The 20,072-nt window shown below is 59.4% G+C and overlaps 1 protein-coding gene across 1 annotated transcript; it reads right to left on the minus strand.

Annotated features, from left to right (window-relative positions):
- Nucleotides 1–5,733: 5,733 nt before the first annotated feature.
- LOC137309869 (cohesin subunit SA-1-like) lies at nt 5,734–19,774 on the minus strand (the record flags this gene model as incomplete). Its single annotated transcript, XM_067977885.1, has 9 exons — nt 5,734–5,835; nt 8,271–8,395; nt 9,222–9,390; nt 10,815–10,907; nt 12,923–13,003; nt 14,969–15,056; nt 15,635–15,702; nt 19,298–19,504; nt 19,685–19,774. Coding segments are annotated over 9 exons (1,023 nt in total), but the record flags the coding sequence as incomplete, so codon positions are not given.
- Nucleotides 19,775–20,072: the final 298 nt, after the last annotated feature.

Genomic DNA, 20,072 nt, shown 5'->3' on the forward strand with positions numbered 1-20,072 from the left:
TCTCTCCCCCGGGGTCCCAGTGCAGAAACCCCTCCCCCCCGGGGTCCCAGCGCAGAAACCCCTCCCCCCGGGGGTCCCAGCGCAGAAACCCCTCCCCCCGGGGTCCCAGCGCAGAAACCCCTCCCCCCCGGGGTCCCAGCGCAGAAACCCCTCTCCCCGGGGTCCCAGCGCAGAAACCCCTCTCCCCCGGGGTCCCAGCGCAGAAACCTCTCTCCCCCGGGGTCCCAGCGCAGAAACCCCTCTCCCCCGGGGTCCCAGCGCAGAAACCCCTCTCCCCCGGGGGTCCCAGCGCAGAAACCCCTCTCCCCGGGGTCACAGCGCAGAAACCCCTCTCCCCCGGGGTCCCAGCGCAGAAACCCCTCTCCCCCGGGGTCCCAGCGCAGAAACCCAGTTGGTCCGTCAAACTGAGTCAGTTTAAATTGAGTCACCCAGTCTAATCCCACTCTCATCCTCACTCCCCGTACCCTTTAATATCCCACCCAGTCTAATCCCAGTCTCCCGCTCACTCCCCGTACCCTTTAATATCCCACCCAGTCTGATCCCACTCTCCCCCCTCACTCCCCGTACCCTTTAATATCCCACCCAGTCTAATCCCACTCTCCCCTCACTCCCCGTACCCTTTAATATCCCACCCAGTCTAATCCACTCTCCCGCTCACTCCCCGTACCCTTTAATATCCCACCCAGTCTAATCCCACTCTCCCCTCACTCCCCGTACCCTTTAATATCCCACCCAGTCTAATCCCACTCTCCCCTCACTCCCCGTACCCTTTAATATCCCACCCAGTCTAATCCCACTCTCCCTCACTCCCCGTACCCTTTAATATCCCACCCAGTCTAATCCACTCTCCCCCTCACTCCCCACACCCTTTAATATCCCACCCAGTCTAATCCCACTCTCCCCCTCACTCCCCGTACCCTTTAATATCCCACCCAGTCTAATCCCACTCTCCCCCTCACTCCCCACACCCTTTAATATCCCACCCAGTCTAATCCCACTCTCCCCCTCACTCCCGTACCCTTTAATATCCCACCCAGTCTAATCCCAGTCTCCTGCTCACTCCCCGTACCCTTTAATATCCCACCCAGTCTAATCCCACTCTCCTGCTCACTCCCCGTACCCTTTAATATCCCACCCAGTCTAATCCCACTCTCCCCTCACTCCCGTACCCTTTAATATCCCACCCAGTCTAATCCCACTCTCCCCTCACTCTCCGTACCCTTTAATATCCCACCCAGTCTAATCCCACTCTCTCCTCACTCCCCATACCCTTTAATATCCCACCCAGTCTAATCCCACTCTCCCCTCACTCCCGTACCCTTTAATATCCCACCCAGTCTAATCCCACTCTCCCCCTCACTCCCCGTACCCTTTAATATCCCACCCAGTCTAATCCCACTCTCCCCCTCACTCCCGTACCCTTTAATATCCCACCCAGTCTAATCCCACTCTCCCCCTCACTCCCCGTACCCTTTAATATCCCACCCAGTCTCCCCCTCACTCCCCATACCCTTTAATATCCCACCCAGTCTAATCCACTCTCCCCCTCACTCCCCATACCCTTTAATATCCCACCCAGTCTAATCCCACTCTCCCCTCACTCCCCATACCCTTTAATATCCCACCCAGTCTAATCCCACTCTCCCCCTCACTCCCCATACCCTTTAATATCCCACCCAGTCTAATCCCACTCTCCCCCTCACTCCCCGTACCCTTTAATATCCCACCCAGTCTAATCCCACTCTCCCCTCACTCCCCGTACCCTTTAATATACCGCATGGTAGGTTGTTACATAAGGTTAAATCTCATGGGATCCAAGGTGAGGTAGCCAATTGGATACAAAATTGGCTTGACGACAGAAGACAGAGTGTGGTTGTAGAGGGTTGTTTTTCAAACTGGAGGCCTGTGACCAGCGGTGTGCCTCAGGGATCGGTGCTGGGTCCGCTGTTGTTTGTTATTTATATTAATGATTTGGATGAGAATTTAGGAGGCATGGTTAGTAAGTTTGCAGATGACACCAAGATTGGTGGCATTGTGGACAGTGAAGAAGGTTATCTAGGATTGCAACGGGATCTTGATAAATTGGGCCAGTGGGCCGATGAATGGCAGATGGAGTTTAATTTAGATAAATGTGAGGTGATGCATTTTGGTAGATCGAATCGGGCCAGGACCTACTCCGTTAATGGTCGGGCGTTGGGGAGAGTTATAGACAAAGAGATCTAGGAGTACAGATTCATAGCTCCTTGAAAGTGGAGTCACAGGTGGATAGGGTGGTGAAGAAGGCATTCAGCATGCTTGGTTTCATTGGTCAGAACATTGAATACAGGAGTTGGGATGTCTTGTTGAAGTTGTACAAGATATTAGTAAGACCACACTTGGAATATTGTGTACAGTTCTGGTCACCCTATTATTGAAAGGATATTATTAAACTAGAAAGAGTGCAGAAAAGATTTACTAGGATGCTACCGGGACTTGATGGTTTGACTTATAGGGAGAGGTTAGATAGACTGGACTTTTTTCCCTGGAGAGTAGGAGGTTAAGGGGTGATCTTATAGAAGTCTATAAAATAATGAGGGGCATAGATAAGGTCGATAGTCAAAATCTTTTCCCAAAGGTAGGGGAGTCTATAACGAGGGGGCACAGATTTAAGGTGAGAGGGGAGAGATACAAAAGGATCCAGAGGGGCAATTTTTTCACTCAAAGGGTGGTGAGTGTCTGGAACGAGCTGCCAGAGGCAGTAGTAGAGGCGGGTACAATTTTGTCTTTTAAAAAGCATTTGGACAGTTACATGGGTAAGATGGGTATCGAGGGATATGGGCCAAGTGCAGGCAATTGGGACTAGCTTAGTGGTATAAACTGGGCGACATGGACATGTTGGGCTGAAGGGCCTTTTTCCATGTTGTAAACTTCTATGATTCTATTCTATAATATCCCACCCAGTCTAATCCCCCTCACTCCCCATACCCTTTAATAACCCACCCAGTCTAATCCCACTCTCCCCCTCACTCCCCGTACCCTTTAATAACCCACCCAGTCTAATCCCACTCTCACCCTCACTCCCCGTACCCTTTAATATCCCACCCACTCTATTCCCACTCTCCCCGTACCCTTTAATATCCCACCCAGTCTAATCCCACTCTCCTGCTCTCTCCCCATACCCTTTAATATCCCACCCAGTCTAATCCCACTCTCCCCCTCACTCCCCGTACCCTTTAATAACCCACCCAGTCTAATCCCACTCTCCCCCTCACTCCCCGTACCCTTTAATAACCCACCCAGTCTAATCCCACTCTCCCCCTCACTCCCCGTACCCTTTAATATCCCACCCAGTCTAATCCCACTCTCCCCCTCACTCCCCGTACCCTTTAATATCCCACCCAGTCTAATCCCACTCTCCCCTCACTCCCCGTACCCTTTAATATCCCACCCAGTCTAATCCCACTCTCCCCCTCACTCCCCGTACCCTTTAATATCCCACCCAGTCTAATCCCACTCTCCCCCTCACTCCCCGTACCCTTTAATATCCCACCCAGTCTAATCCCACTCTCCCCCTCACTCCCCGTACCCTTTAATATCCCACCCAGTCTAATCCCACTCTCCTGCTCTCTCCCCATACCCTTTAATATCCCACCCAGTCTAATCCCACTCTCCTGCTCTCTCCCCGTACCCTTTAATATCCCACCCAGTCTAATCCCACTCTCCTGCTCTCTCCCCATACCCTTTAATATCCCACCCAGTCTAATCCCACTCTCCTGCTCTCTCCCCATACCCTTTAATATCCCACCCTGTCTCCTGCTCTCTCCCCATACCCTTTAATATCCCACCCAGTCTAATCCCACTCTCCCCCTCACTCCCCGTACCCTTTAATATCCCACCCAGTCTAATCCCACTCTCCTGCTCTCTCCCCGTACCCTTTAATAACCCACCCAGTCTAATCCCACTCTCCCCCTCACTCCCCGTACCCTTTAATAACCCACCCAGTCTAATCCCACTCTCCCCCTCACTCCCCGTACCCTTTAATATCCCACCCACTCTCCCCGTACCCTTTAATATCCCACCTAGTCTAATCCCACTCTCCTGTTCTCTCCCCATACCCTTTAATATCCCACCCAGTCTAATCCCACTCTCCCCCTCACTCCCCGTACCCTTTAATATCCCACCCACTCTATTCCCACTCTCCCCGTACCCTTTAATATCCCACCCAGTCTAATCCCACTCTCCTGCTCTCTCCCCATACCCTTTAATATCCCACCCAGTCTAATCCCACTCTCCTGCTCTCTCCCCATACCCTTTAATATCCCACCCAGTCTAATCCCACTCTCCTGCTCTCTCCCCATACCCTTTAATATCCCACCCAGTCTCCTGCTCTCTCCCCCTCACTCCCCGTACCCTTTAATATCCCACCCAGTCCAATCCGACTCTCCTGCTCTCTCCCCATACCCTTTAATATCCCACCCAGTCTAATCCCACTCTCCTGCTCTCTCCCCATACCCTTTAATATCCCACCCAGTCTAATCCCACTCTCCTGCTCTCTCCCCATACCCTTTAATATCCCACCCAGTCTAATCCCACTCTCCCAATCACTCCCCAGACCCTTTAATATCCCACCCAGTCCAATCTACTGCCCTGCTCTCTCCCCATAGCCCTGTATCAATCCACTGCCCTGCTCTCTCCCCATATCCCTGTATCAATCCAAAACTAATCCCACTATTGGATTTCTTACACGGAATATACATTCCCCCAGCGACGCCCACCCCCGGTCCCCACTCCCTCGGTCCCCCCGAGTTCGAGCAACACCCATTTATCCTAAATCCTCGTTTCCTGTCCATCACTGACCTTCTCCCCAGGATCTACGTCTCCTCTTACACCAGAGGCCTGAATTTTTCTCACAAGCCTCATGTGAGACACCTTGTTGAACTTCCTGACAATCCATGCACTGGGCATCTACTGCGATCCTTTTATTCAATCAGTCACTTCTTCAAAAACAAATCAATCTGTCCAACATAACTTGCCTTGAACAGCTCCGGCTGGCTGTCCACCATTAACCGAGCATTTTGGAATTAAGAATATGGAAAGAAAATGTATCAAAGGCAAGAATTGAAATGGTGCAGATACACAGGTCATCGAAGGTGGACATCGGGCTGCAAAAGGTGAACTCAATCCTTGGTTCTGTATCTAGACACAGAATAGCAAGGGGCTGATGTGGAACTTGTACAATATCCTAGTAAGGCCACAGTTGTGAGTGTTCTGTGCAGTTTGGGGCACCCATTATAGAAAGGGGGTGAAAGCAATGGGAAAGGGAGAGCGTAGAACCACTGGGATGTTTCCAAGGATATGGAGTTAGTTACAAAGACAGACTCGGACAGTTAGAGCGGAGAAGGTTCAGGGGAGACCTGATACAAGTCTTCAAGATGATAAAGGGCTGCAGTAAGGGAAATGGTGAGGGATGGTTTGCACTGGTTCTCCAGAGGGCAACGAGAAACAAATTAAAGATAATCACAAAGAATTGAAGAGGAGGTTAGAAGATAGTTCTTCAGAGGGAGGTTAAAATATGGAGCTCTGTGTCATAAAATCATTATTGGAGCAAAGTTCATAAAAAGGATTAGCTGCTAGAAAATGAGGGCGGGGGGGGCGGGGCCGGGGCGCAGGGAGGGCGGGGCCGGGGCGACTCATGCAGGACTCGAGGGGCCGAATGGCCTGTTGCTGTGACAGTGATCCTGCCGACCCACTCACCTGCTGCAGGCTGAGGAGAATCGTCTTCGCACACTCGACCTTATCAATCTGACGGGCTTTGCTCAACATCTCCTTGATTATGTCGCCATAATCACCATAGTACTGGAATGAAGAGGACACAGAGAGTGCTCAGGACTGAGCTTCCACATACCTTAACAGTGGCTCAGTCAAATTACCCCAGATTGTGGGCACCGCCCCCCCAGGGGCCCCGATAGACCGGGCACCGCCCCCCCCCGAGGGGCCCCGATAGACCGGGCACCGCCCCCCCAGGGGCCCCGATAGACCGGGCACCGCCCCCCCGAGGGGCCCCGATAGACCGGGCACCGCCCCCCGAGGGGCCCCGATAGACCGGGCACCGCCCCCCCGAGGGGCCCCGATAGACTGGGCACCGCCCCCCCGAGGGGCCCCGATAGACCGGGCACCGCCCCTCCGAGGGGCCCCGATAGACCGGGCACCGCCCCCCCAGGGCCACAGATAGACCAGGCACTGCCCCCCAGGGACACCGATAGACCGGGCACCGCCCCCCCGAGGGGCCCCGATAGACCGGGCACCGCCCCCCCGAGGGGCCCCGATAGACCGGGCACCGCCCCCCCAGGGGCCCCGATAGACCGGGCAGCGCCCCCCAGGGACACAGATAGACCGGGCACCGCCCCCCCAGGGACACAGATAGACCAGGCACCGCCCCCCAGGGACACCGATAGACCGGGCACCGCCCCCCAGGGGCCCCGATAGACCGGGCACCGCCCCCCCGAGGGGCCCCGATAGACCGGGCACCGCCCCCCCGAGGGGCCCCGATAGACCGGGCACCGCCCCCCCAGGGACACAGATAGACTGGGCACCGCCCCCCCCAGGGACACAGATAGATCAGGCACCGCCCCCCCAGGGACACCGATAGACCGGGCACCGCCCCCCCAGGGGCACCGATAGACCGGGCACCGCCCCCCCGAGGGACACCGATAGACCGGGCACCGCCCCCCCAGGGACACAGATAGATCAGGCACCGCCCCCCCAGGGACACCGATAGACCGGGCACCGCCCCCCCCAGGGACACCGATAGACCGGGCACCGCCCCCCAGGGACACAGATAGACCGGGCACCGCCCCCCCAGGGACACAGATAGATCAGGCACCGCCCCCCCAGGGACACCGATAGACCGGGCACCGCCCCCCCAGGGGCACCGATAGACCGGGCACCGCCCCCCAGGGACACCGATAGACCGGGCACCGCCCCCCCCCCAGGGACACAGATAGATCAGGCACCGCCCCCCCAGGGACACCGATAGACCGGGCACCGCCCCCCCAGGGACACAGATAGATCAGGCACCGCCCCCCCAGGGACACCGATAGACCGGGCACCGCCCCCCCAGGGGCACCGATAGACCGGGCACCGCCCCCCCAGGGGCACCGATAGACCGGGCACCGCCCCCCCAGGGGCACCGATAGACCGGGCACCGCCCCCCGAGGGACACAGATAGACCGGGCACCGCCCCCCCCAGGGGCCCCGATAGATCAGGCACCGCCCCCCAGGGACACCGATAGACCGGGCACCGCCCCCCCGAGGGACACCGATAGACCGGGCACCGCCCCCCCAGGGGCCCCGATAGACCGGGCACCGCCCCCCCGAGGGACACCGATAGACCGGGCACCGCCCCCCCCGAGGGACACCGATAGACCGGGCGCCGCCCCCCCAGGGGCCCCGATAGACCGGGCACCGCCCCCCCGAGGGACACCGATAGACCGGGCGCCGCCCCCCGAGGGACACCGATAGACCGGGCACCGCCCCCCCAGGGGCCCCGATAGACCGGGCACCGCCCCCCCCGAGGGAAACCGATAGACCGGGCGCCGCCCCCCGAGGGACACAGATAGACCGGGCACCGCCCCCCGAGGGGCACAGATAGACCGGGCACCGCCCCCCCCGAGGGCCCCGATAGACCGGGCACCGCCCCCCCAGGGACACAGATAGACCGGGCACCAACCCCCGAGGGGCACCGATACACCGGGCACTCCCCCCAGGGGCCCCGATAGACCGGGCACGGCCCCCCCGAGGGGCACCGATAGACCGGGCACCGCCCCCCCCAGGGGCACCGATAGACCGGGCACGGCCCCCCCGAGGGGCACCGATAGACCGGGCACCGGCCCCCCGAGGGCCCCGATAGACCGGGCACCGGCCCCCCGAGGGGCACCGATAGACCGGGCACCGCTCCCCCGAGGGGCACCGATAGGCCGGGCACTCCCCCCCAGGGGCCCCGATAGACCGGGCACCGCCCCCCCGAGGGCCCCGATAGACCAGGCACCACCCCCGGCTCACATACCCTCTCTGGGCGCCGTCAGCCCCCAGTACTGTGCATGAGCACATCAGGAATCAGCAAGTTACTCAACTGTGGAGGGAGTCAATTCTGCCCCCTCAGCGTGGCCACAGGATGGGAGCAATGGCTGACTTCTCCCTCCCTGACCCCGAAGTCCTCAGACTCGGCCTTAGTACAGCTCACAATACAGATAAAGTGCGGACTGTGCAAGTCCCAGGCACCTGGTCCTGACCTTCATGTAATGTTTAAAAATGTCAGCTGCCGTCCTCAGATCCACCATGTTATAGATAATAAGTTTACAGAATCCAGCCAGGAAATTCCTCCTCTTGTGCAGCATCTCAATCTTCAGAGTCTCATCTAGAATCAGAGAATCATAGAAGTTTACAACATGGAAACAGGCCCTTCGGCCCAACATGTCCATGTCGCCCAGTTTATACCACTAAGCTAGTCCCAATTGCCTGCACTTGGCCCATATCCCTCTATACCCATCTTACCCATGTAACTGTCCAAATGCTTTTTAAAAGACAAAATTGTACCCGCCTCTACTACTGCCTCTGGCAGCTCGTTCCAGACACTCACCACCCTTTGAGTGAAAAAATTGCCCCTCTGGACCCTTTTGTATCTCTCCCCTCTCACCTTAAATCTATGCCCCCTCGTTATAGACTCCCCTACCTTTGGGAAAAGATTTTGACTATCGACCTTATCTATGCCCCTCATTATTTTATAGACTTCGATAAGATCATCCCTTAACCTCCTGCTCTCCAGGGAAAAAAGTCTCAGTCTATCCAACCTCTCCCTGTAAGTCAAACCATCAAGTCCCGGCAGCATCCTAGTAAATCTTTTCTACACTCTTTCTAGTTTAAACCCAAAGGCAGCGGATTACAGCCGAACACAGACCAGAGAGGGGGGAGGGGGGGCGGCGAGGGTCCGGGAGGGGGGGGGGGGGGCGAGGGTCCGGGAGGGGGGGGGCGAGGGTCCGGGAGGGTCCGCGGGTGTGAGAGGGTCGGTGAGGGTCCGGGGGGGGCGCGGCGAGGGTCCGGGGGGGGAGGGCGCGGGGAGGGGCGCAGCGAGGAGTGAGGGTCCGGGGGTGTGAGAGGGTCGGCGAGGGTCCGGGGGAGGGTGGGGGGAGTGTCGAGTGTCGCCTGTGAAATGCAGGTGGAGTTTCTCCCTGGCCGCTGCTTACCATCTCCGTCCTCCTCTGTTTCGACAAACACATGGTCCATGACGAAGCTGAGCAGCTCAGACTCCAGTGAAAGGTCTGCAGTGAAGACGAGGGGCTGCAGCTCCTCGTGCCCATCCTTGGTAATCCGAGAGCTGAAGATCACCAGCAGGTCACACAGCAGGATGAAGGACTGTGGGATATTTAAACAACAGAGACACCGTCAGATATCTGAGAATCAGGGCCCTGTCCGGGGCCATTGGACTGTATCCAGAGACAGACACTGTGAGACTCTAAACCCACTGATTAATACACACCGAGTGTAGTCCGCACACTCCTCAACACTGGCCGGCTTCCAACGGCAAGACCACCGACTGTTCACTGAGTTGGGGCTCGGTCATTACCCAGGTTGGGTTGGGTGGGACACGGTCTCCTGACCCCGGGCCTTCCCTTCATGGACCAACTCTGGGGCACAGTCCCCAAGCTGTGTGTGTGTCCAGCCTGTACCTTCACTTGTAGGGGCGGGGGGGTCCCCGAGGCCCGGTGTCGGGAGGGGGGGGTCCCCGAGGCCCGGTGTCGGGAGGGGGGGGTCCCCGAGGCCCGGTGTCGGGAGGGGGGGGTCCCCGAGGCCCGGTGTCGGGAGGGGGGGGTCCCCGAGGCCCGGTGTCGGGAGGGGGGGGGTCCCCGAGGCCCGGTGTCGGGAGGGGGGGGTCCCCGAGGCCCGGTGTCGGGAGGCGGGGGTCCCCGAGGCCCGGTGTCGGGAGGGGGGGGTCCCCGAGGCCCGGTGTCGGGAGGGGGGGGGTCCCCGAGGCCCGGTGTCGGGAGGGTCCCCGAGGCCCGGTGTCGGGAGGGGTCCCCGAGGCCCGGTGTCGGGAGGGGTCCCCGAGGCCCGGTGTCGGGAGGGGTCCCCGAGGCCCGGTGTCGAGGGGTCCCCGAGGCCCGGTGTCGGGGGGTCCCCGAGGCCCGGTGTCGGGAGGGGTCCCCGAGGCCCGGTGTCGGGGGGTCCCCGAGGCCCGGTGTCGGGGGGTCCCCGAGGCCCGGTGTCGGGGGGTCCCCGAGGCCCGGTGTCGGAGGGTCCCCGAGGCCCGGTGTCGGAGGGTCCCCGAGGCCCGGTGTCGGGAGGGTCCCCGAGGCCCGGTGTCGGGGGGTCCCCGAGGCCCGGTGTCGGGAGGGTCCCCGAGGCCCGGTGTCGGGAGGGTCCCCGAGGCCCGGTGTCGGGAGGGTCCCCGAGGCCCGGTGTCGGGAGGGTCCCCGAGGCCCGGTGTCGGGGGGTCCCCGAGGCCCGGTGTCGGGAGGGTCCCCGAGGCCCGGTGTCGGGAGGGTCCCCGAGGCCCGGTGTCGGAGGGTCCCCGAGGCCCGGTGTCGGGAGGGTCCCCGAGGCCCGGTGTCGGGGGGTCCCCGAGGCCCGGTGTCGGGAGGGGTCCCCGAGGCCCGGTGTCGGGGGGTCCCCGAGGCCCGGTGTCGGGGGGTCCCCGAGGCCCGGTGTCGGAGGGTCCCCGAGGCCCGGTGTCGGAGGGTCCCCGAGGCCCAGTGTCGGGAGGGGTCCCCGAGGCCCGGTGTCGGGAGGGTCCCTGAGGCCCAGTGTCGGGAGGGTCTCTCTCTCTCTCTCTCACTGACCTGCTCTCTCACTCTGGTGCTGATGTTGGAGAGTCCGTGCTGACACAGGGTGAACACTGCGTTCCGTTGCTTCCTCAGTCTGATGTATTGCTCCTGTGGAGATAAATCAATATTAATACCATCTCTCCACCCATTCCTGCACAGCTCCCTCCCCTGCTCTGGACCCCCAGTGTGGGCGAGGGAGTCGACCTGGGGAAGATGTTTCCACATGTGGGGGAGACCTAAACTCGGGGCCATAAATATAGGATAGTCACTAATCAATCCAGTCAGTCAGTCAGTCAGGAGGTCGTTATTTACCCAGAGAGTGGTTGAATGTGGAACTCCCCAGCACACGGAGTAGTTGAGGCAAATAATACAGATGTAAGTCCGAGGGAGAAAGGGACAGTAATGGTGACCAGTTGTTTATCAGACTGGAGGGAAGTATACAGTGGTGTTCCCCAGGGGTCAGTATTAGGACCACTGCTCTTTTTGATATATATTAATGATCTGGACTGGGGTATACAGGGTATAATTTCAAAGTCTGCAGATGACACAAACTTGGAAATGTAGTAAACAATGTGGAGGATAGTAACAGATTCAGGAGGACAGAGACAGACTGGTGGAATGGCGGATGAAATTTAACACAGAGAAGTGTGAAGTGATATATTCTGGTAGTAAGAATGAGGAGAGGCAAAATAAACTAAATAGTACAATTGTGAAGGGGGTGCATGTTAATTGTATCCTTGTGATTTGTATCAGTGTTAATTGTATTCAGGTGGTGGGTCTCAATTGGGGACTCTTATATCCATTGATAAGAGAGCTGATCGAGGGTGTGGTGGGTGTAATGTGGAGCTCTGTGAATAAAGGCTTGGAAGCAACTGAAGACCAGGCTCGAGTATTCTATCCTCCACCACCGGGCTATCCAACTTATAACAGCAGGAACAGAGAGACCTGGGGGTGAATGTACACAAATCTCTGAAGGTGGCAGGACAGGTTGAGAAGGCTGTTAAAAAAAGTGTATGGGATCCTGGGCTTTATTAATAGAGGGATAGAGTACAAAAGCAAGGAAGTTATATTAAACCTTTATAAACACTGGTTAGGCCTCAGCTGGAGTATTGTGTTCAATTCTGGGCACCACACTTTAGGAAGGATGTGAAGGCCTTAGAGAGGGTGCAGAGGAGATTTACTAGAATGGTCCCAGGGATGAGACTTCAGTTATGCGGAGAGACTGGAGAAGCTGGGATTGTTCTCCTTCGAACAGAGGAGATTTGATAGAGGTATTTTGACAGAGTAAATAAGGAGAAACTGTTTCCAGTGGCAGAAGGGTCAATAACCAGAGGACACAGATTAAGGTGATCGGCAAAGAGCCGGGGAGGGAGATGTGGGAACACTTTTTACGCAGCGAGTTGTGATGATCTGGAATGCAGTGACGGAAAGGGCGGTGGAGGCTGATTCAATAATAACTTTCAAAAGGGAATTTGGATAAATATTTGAAAAGGAGAAAATTGCAGGGCTGTGGGGAAAGAGCAGGGCAGTGGGACTAATTGGATAGGTCTCTCAAAGAGCCAGCACAGGCATGATGGGCTGAATGGCCACCTCCTGTGCTGTAAGATTGTATAATCGCTGAGTGTAAGGGTAGGGTTTGTGAACAACCAGGTCTTGTCATCAATCATAAAAAGTGTTATGCACATTATGAATTCCCCTTCGCTCCAAGATGTGTTCATTCGAGTCGGGGGGCAGTGCAGGCAGTCTGGAACTGAACTCCCCAATCAAAACAAAGATGGGAGGGGCTTGTTGTGATTGACAGGCACCAATCAGGGAGAATCAAGGTATCAGCAGTGAGGAAACAAACAGGCAACAAAACTCAGAGATATTTGAAATCGAGCTCCATCAAGTCCCAGTCCAGGAGCAGATCCTCGACCCTCGACCCCGCGCGGGCAGCTCAAAGAACAAGCAGTGTTCTCTGTGCATTTATTGATTAGTTATTTTACCCCACTGATGATGAGCCATCCTGTACTGTGGCCCACTCGCAGTTTGAAAGTGCCTGCCGCCCTCCTTATTTGATGTGGAACCCTTACAGCCAGCGCAGGAGGCCCACAGGAACACCTCTCGAGGGCTGCCATCGTTACCTTGGTCGCTGGATACTCTGAGATGATGGCCAGCCTCCAGAGGACATGAAAGTGAGCACAGAGCAGAGCTTGAACAATGATCTAAAGAGAGAGAGAGAGAGAGAGAGAGAATCAACTCAACTGTTCACAGAGATTCTGGCAATTCAGCTGTCCTCACCCAGAGTGAGAGGGACAAATGTCAGTCTATTCCAACACCAGTGGTTTACAGATTGTTTTGTACTGTTACTGTGGAGCACCAGAGAGGGACAAACGTCAGTCTGTTCAAACACCAGTGGTTTACAGATGGTTTTGTACTGTTACTGTGGAGCACCAGAGAGGGACAAACGTCAGTCTGTTCAAACACCAGTGGTTTACAGATGGTTTTGTACTGTTACTGTGGAGCACCAGAGAGGGACAAACGTCAGTCTGTTCAAACACCAGTGGTTTACAGATTGTTTTGTACTGTTACTGTGGAGCACCAGAGAGGGACAAACGTCACTCTGTTCAAACACCAGTGGTTTACAGATTGTTTTGTACTGTTACTGTGGAGCACCAGAGAGGGACAAACGTCAGTCTGTTCAAACACCAGTGGTTTACAGATGGTTTTGTACTGTTACTGTGGAGCACCAGAGAGGGACAAACGTCAGTCTGTTCAAACACCAGTGGTTTACAGATGGTTTTGTACTGTTACTGTGGAGCACCAGAGAGGGACAAACGTCAGTCTGTTCAAACACCAGTGGTTTACAGATTGTTTTGTACTGTTACTGTGGAGCACCAGAGAGGGACAAACGTCACTCTGTTCAAACACCAGTGGTTTACAGATTGTTTTGTACTGTTACTGTGGAGCACCAGAGAGGGACAAACGTCAGTCTGTTGGGCTCGAACCCAACCCTGCCCAATAGGGGATGCTGGGTCTTGTAAGGCACTTGTACAGGAAGGGGCTCTGATATCACACTCCCAAAACTGCTCAATGGAAAGGAAGAGGCTCCACTGTGGGGTGACTGGGGCCCTCATATTGTGTCAGCCGTGGGTCAGTGGGGAGCACACTGGCCTGTCAGAGGGTCATGGGTTCAAACCCCACTCGAGGCACGAGCACCGAGGGTGCACTGCACTGTCGGAGTTACCGTCTTTCCAATGAGACGTTAAACTGAGGCCGTTGCTGCCCTCTCCAGTGGACAGAAAAGATCCCACCGCCACTATTTTGAAGAACAGCAGAGGAGTTCTCCCTGGTGTTCTGGCCAATATTTATCCCTCAACCAACATCACTAAAACAGATGATCTGGTCATTTATCTCATCGCTGTTGCTGTGATTTTGCAATGTGCAAATTGGCTGCCATGTTTCCTACATTAGATACATTTTTGAAGGGGGAGAAAATTGCAGGGCTTTGGGGAAAGAGCGAGGGAGTGGGACTAATTTGGTATCTATTTCAAAGAGCTGGCACAGGCATGATGGGCCGAATGGCCCCCTCCTTTGCTGTAAGATTCTATGATTACAACAGTGACGACTTCCAATGTATTTCATTGGTTGTAAAGCACTTTGGACATCCTGAGATTGTGAAAGGCACGATAGAAATGGGAGTCTTTCATTCAGTATAACAGGGGCCTGAGACATCCATCCATTTGCCATTACTGGTCCCTTGCAGAGCAGAACCGAGAAAGAAGCAGGCCCCCCCCCTCCCACCCCGAGCCCCTGATGTTCATCCTCGATGAACACCAGGCAGCCATCGATCAGGGAAATCCCAAACCACTGACAGAGAACCAGACGAGCACATATATCACCAGTGTGTTATCACAGCTCGCTTGTCTCCCACCGCGGCTCGCTTGTCTCCCACCGCGGCTCGCTTGTCTCCCACCGCGGCTCGCTTGTCTCCCACCGCGGCTCGCTTGTCTCCCACCGCGGCTCGCTTGTCTCCCACCGCGGCTCGCTTGTCTCTTGCCTGATCTATCTCGTGGGACAAGAACATTTGGACCATCGTACAAGTTCAGTTTAACGGCCTTACAAAGCATCTCGAGTCAGTCTGTCGTGTGTTAAACCACGAGCTTGTTGGCTTGCAGGTGTGTCTTTACCTGTTCCGGTATCTCCCCCGTGTCAATCCCTCGCTCTAGGACACGGCAGCAGTTGTCGAACAGCTCCCATCTGGTAAGGTCGTGGGCACTGTAAAGACAGACACAGGCAGATCGGCAACGTGAGGCCTCACTCGGGCAGATTCGAAACGCGGTCGCGGGGCGGGTCGCCGGGACGATCGGGCCCCGGGGCGGGTCGCCGGGACGATCGGGCCCCGGGGCGGGTCGCCGGGACGATCGGGCCCCGGGGCGGGTCGCCGGGACGATCGGGCCCCGGGGCGGGTCGCCGGGACGATCGGGCCCCGGGGCGGGTCGCCGGGACGATCGGTCGCAGGGCGGGTCGCCGGGCAGATCGGGCCCCGGGGCGGGTCACCGGGACGATCGGGCCTGGGACGATCGGGCCCCGGGGCGGGTCACCGGGACGATCGGGCCCCGGGGACGGGTCACCGGGACGATCGGGCCCCGGGGCGGGTCACCTGTTGAAATGCCCTCCCCAATTCAGGGCACAAGTGCCAGTTTTTCCCTGACAGATCAGCACAGACCTCAAGTCCCCAAATTCACCGAGGCAACGAGAGCCTGTGGGAAGAGACCTGCCGTAACCATACCGACTCCAGGCTGGTCACACCCACACTGCTCGGTTATACCCCTCGAACACAATGCCTCACTTACTTGTAGAGGGCAGCGATTCTCTTCAGTGATGTGGCCACAGTGTACAGATTATCCTCATCAGGCTCTCCACCTGGAATCACAGAGCCCAGCATCAGTCTGAACACCATCTCCCTCACACACACCGTCAGTCTCTCCAACCCCCCTCCCCACCGTCAGTCTCTCCAACCCCCCCTCCCCACCGTCAGTCTCTCCACCCCCCCTCCCCACCGTCAGGCTCTCCAACCCCCCCTCCCCACCGTCAGTCTCTCCAACCCCCCTCCCCACCGTCAGTCTCTCCAACCCCCCTCCCCACCGTCAGTCTCTCCAACACCCCCTCCCCACCGTCAGTCTCTCCAACCCCCCTCCCCACCGTCAGTCTCTCCAACCCCCCCTCCCCACCGTCAGTCTCTCCACCCCCCCTCCCCACCGTCAGTCTCTCCAACCCCCCCTCCCCACCGTCAGTCTCTCCAACCCCCCTCCCCACCGTCAGTCTCTCCAACACCCCCCTCCCCACCGTCAGTCTCTCCAACCCCCCCTCCCCACCGTCAGTCTCTCCAACCCCCCTCCCCACCGTCAGTCTCTCCAACCCCCCTCCCCACCGTCAGTCTCTCCAACCCCCCCCCCCTCCCCACCGTCAGTCTCTCCAACCCCCCCTCCCCACCGTCAGTCTCTCCAACCCCCTCCCCACCGTCAGTCTCTCCAACCCCCCCTCCCCACCGTCAGTCTCTCCACCCCCCCTCCCCACCGTCAGTCTCTCCAACCCCCCTCCCCACCGTCAGTCTCTCCAACCCCCCTCCCCACCGTCAGTCTCTCCAACCCCCCTCCCCACCGTCAGCCTCTCCAACCCCCCCCTCCCCACCGTCAGTCTCTCCAACCCCCCCTCCCCACCGTCAGTCTCTCCAACCCCCCCTCCCCCCCGTCAGTCCTCTCCAACCCCCCCTCCCCACCGTCAGTCTCTCCAAACCCCCTCCCCACCGTCAGTCTCTCCACCCCCCCTCCCCACCGTCAGTCTCTCCAACCCCCCCTCCCCACCGTCAGTCTCTCCAACCCCCCCTCCCCACCGTCAGTCTCTCCAACCCCCCCTCCCCACCGTCAGTCTCTCCAACCCCCCCTCCCCACCGTCAGTCTCTCCAACCCCCCCTCCTCACCGTCAGTCTCTCCAACCCCCCCTCCCCACCGTCAGTCTCTCCAACCCCCCCTCCCCACCGTCAGTCTCTCCAACCCCCCCTCCCCACCGTCAGTCTCTCCAAACCCCCTCCCCACCGTCAGTCTCTCCACCCCCCCTCCCCACCGTCAGTCTCTCCAACCCCCCCTCCCCACCGTCAGTCTCTCCAACCCCCCCTCCCCACCGTCAGTCTCTCCAACCCCCCTCCCCCCCGTCAGTCTCTCCAACCCCCCCCCTCCCCACCGTCAGTCTCTCCAACCCCCCCTCGCCCCCCCGTCAGTCTCTCCAACCCCCCCCCCTCCCTCCCACCGTCAGCCTCTCCAACCCCCCTCCTCCCCACCGTCAGTCTCTCCAACCCCCCCTCCCCACCGTCAGTCTCTCCACCCCCCCCTCCCCACCGTCAGTCTCTCCAACCCCCCTCCCCACCGTCAGTCTCTCCAACCCCCCTCCCCACCGTCAGTCTCTCCAACCCCCCTCCCCACCGGCAGCCTCTCCAACCCCCCCTCCCCACCGTCAGCCTCTCCAACCCCCTCCTCCCCACCGTCAGCCTCTCCAACCCCCCCTCCCCACCGTCAGTCTCTCCAACCCCCCTCCCCACCGTCAGTCTCTCCAACCCCCCTCCCCACCGGCAGCCTCTCCAACCCCCCCTCCCCACCGTCAGCCTCTCCAACCCCCCTCCTCCCCACCGTCAGCCTCTCCAACCCCCCTCCTCCCCACCGTCAGCCTCTCCAACCCCCCTCCTCCCCACCGTCAGCCTCTCCAACCCCCCTCCTCCCCACCGGCAGCCTCTCCAACCCCCCTCCTCCCCACCGTCAGTCTCTCCAAACCCACCCTCCCCACCGTCAGTCTCTCCAACCCCCTCCCCACCGTCAGTCTCTCCAACCCCCCCCTCCCCACCGGCAGCCTCTCCAACCCCCCTCCCCACCGTCAGCCTCTCCAACCCCCCTCCTCCCCACCGTCAGCCTCTCCAACCCCCCTCCTCCCCACCGGCAGCCTCTCCAACCCTCCTCCTCCCCACCGTCAGCCTCTCCAACCCCCCGGTCAGCCTCTCCAAACCCCCTCCTCCCCACCGTCAGCCTCTCCAACCCCCCTCCTCCCCACCGTCAGTCTCTCCAACCCCCCCCTCCCCACCGTCAGCCTCTCCAAACCCCCTCCTCCCCACCGTCAGCCTCTCCAACCCCCCTCCTCCCCACCGTCAGTCTCTCCAACCCCCCCTCCCCACCGTCAGTCTCTCCAACCCCCCTCCTCCCCACCGTCAGCCTCTCCAACACCCCCCTCCCCCCGTCAGCCTCTCCAACCCCCCGGTCAGCCTCTCCAACCCCCCCTCGCCCCCCCGTCAGCCTCTCCAACCCCCCTCCCCCCCGTCAGCCTCTCCAAACCCCCTCCCGCACTCATCTCCCCTCCCATCTGATGGAACCTGAAGGCTGATTGCTCGCTCCCCGCTCACACTCGTGGTGGGAGCGAGCCCAGTCGTTCCCGCTCACACTCGTGGTGGGAGCGAGCCCAGTCGTTCCCCGCTCACACTCGTGGTGGGAGCGAGCCCAGTCGTTGCCCGCTCACACTCGTGGTGGGAGCGAGCCCAGTCGCTCCCCGCTCACACTCGTGGTGGGAGCGAGCCCAGTCGTTCCCCGCTCACACTCGTGGTGGGAGCGAGCCCAGTCGTTCCCCGCTCACACTCGTGGTGGGAGCGAGCCCAGTCGTTCCCCGCTCACACTCGTGGTGGGAGCGAGCCCAGTCGTTCCCCGCTCACACTCGTGGTGGGAGCGAGCCCAGTCGTTCCCCGCTCACACTCGTGGTGGGAGCGAGCCCAGTCGTTGCCCGCTCACACTCGTGGTGGAGCGAGCCCAGTCGTTCCCCGCTCACACTCGTGGTGGGAGCGAGCCCAGTCGTTCCCCGCTCACACTCGTGGTGGGAGCGAGCCCAGTCGTTGCCCGCTCACACTCGTGGTGGGAGCGAGCCCAGTCGTTCCCCGCTCACACTCATGGTGGGAGCGAGCCCAGTCGTTCCCCGCTCACACTCGTGGTGGGAGCGAGCCCAGTCGTTCCCCGCTCACACTCGTGGTGGGAGCGAGCCCAGTCGTTGCCCGCTCACACTCGTGGTGGGAGCGAGGCCCAGTCGTTCCCCGCTCACACTCGTGGTGGGAGCGAGCCCAGTCGTTCCCCGCTCACACTCGTGGTGGGAGCGAGCCCAGTCGTTCCCCGCTCACACTCGTGGTGGGAGCGAGCCCAGTCGTTCCCCGCTCACACTCGTGTGGGAGCGAGCCCAGTCGTTGCCCGCTCACACTCGTGGTGGGAGCGAGCCCAGTCGTTCCCCGCTCACACTCGTGGTGGGAGCGAGCCCAGCCGTTCCCCGCTCACACTCGTGGTGGGAGCGAGCCCAGTCGTTCCCCGCTCACACTCGTGGTGGGAGTGAGCCCGCTCGTTCCCCGCTCACAACTCGTGGTGGGAGTGAGCCCGCTCGTTGCCCGCTCACACTCGTGGTCACTTCAGGTTACAGTGAAGCTGTATCCCAGCCTGACTCACCTCATGCAGCAGGTCCTCGACGGAGTGAGTGAATATTTCGACCAGGGTGTCGACGAGCTGACTGCGAGCGATGTCCACACGGTTACGGATGGTGTAGTCCTCGTTGCACAGGGTATAATAGGCCCGGCTACAGGCCTCCAGCACCTCCATCTCCGTGTGCTTCTCAACAATGTCCCGGATCTGCTTCAACAGGAGGTCCAGATACTGGGAATGACAGGGAGAGAGTCAGAACATCGGGGGGGGGGGGGGGGGGGGGGGGGGGGGGAGAGAGTCAGAACATCGGGGGAGGGGAGAGAGTCAGAACATCGGGGGTGGGGACCTCCCGGCGGGGCGGGGTGGGACGGTGCAGGGAGAGTCTGATCAGCACCCATTCCCCAGTCTCACCTTCTCCAGTCGTCGGGTGCAGTAAATTTCCAGATCAAAGTAATTTGGGATCAGCAGCAAATTCGCCACTTTCTCGGCATCCGCAGAGTACTGAAAAAACAAGGTTCATTCATCAAGATACCAACTCCACCCGAAAAATGGTCACCGTGTCTCCCCCCGCCCCCCCGATCATCACCCTCCGATCACCATCCCCCCCCCGACCGTCATCCCCCCGATCACCATCCCCCGCCCCCCTCGATCATCACCCTCCGATCACCATCCCCCCCGCCCTCCCCCCGATCACCATCCCCCGCCCCCCTCGATCATCACCCTCCGATCACCATCCCCCCCGCCCTCCCCCCGATCACCATCCCCCGCCCCCCCGATCATCACCCTCCGATCACCATCA

This window comes from Heptranchias perlo, unplaced genomic scaffold, assembly GCF_035084215.1.
Source record: "Heptranchias perlo isolate sHepPer1 unplaced genomic scaffold, sHepPer1.hap1 HAP1_SCAFFOLD_1860, whole genome shotgun sequence".
NCBI classification, from domain to species: domain Eukaryota; kingdom Metazoa; phylum Chordata; class Chondrichthyes; order Hexanchiformes; family Hexanchidae; genus Heptranchias; species Heptranchias perlo.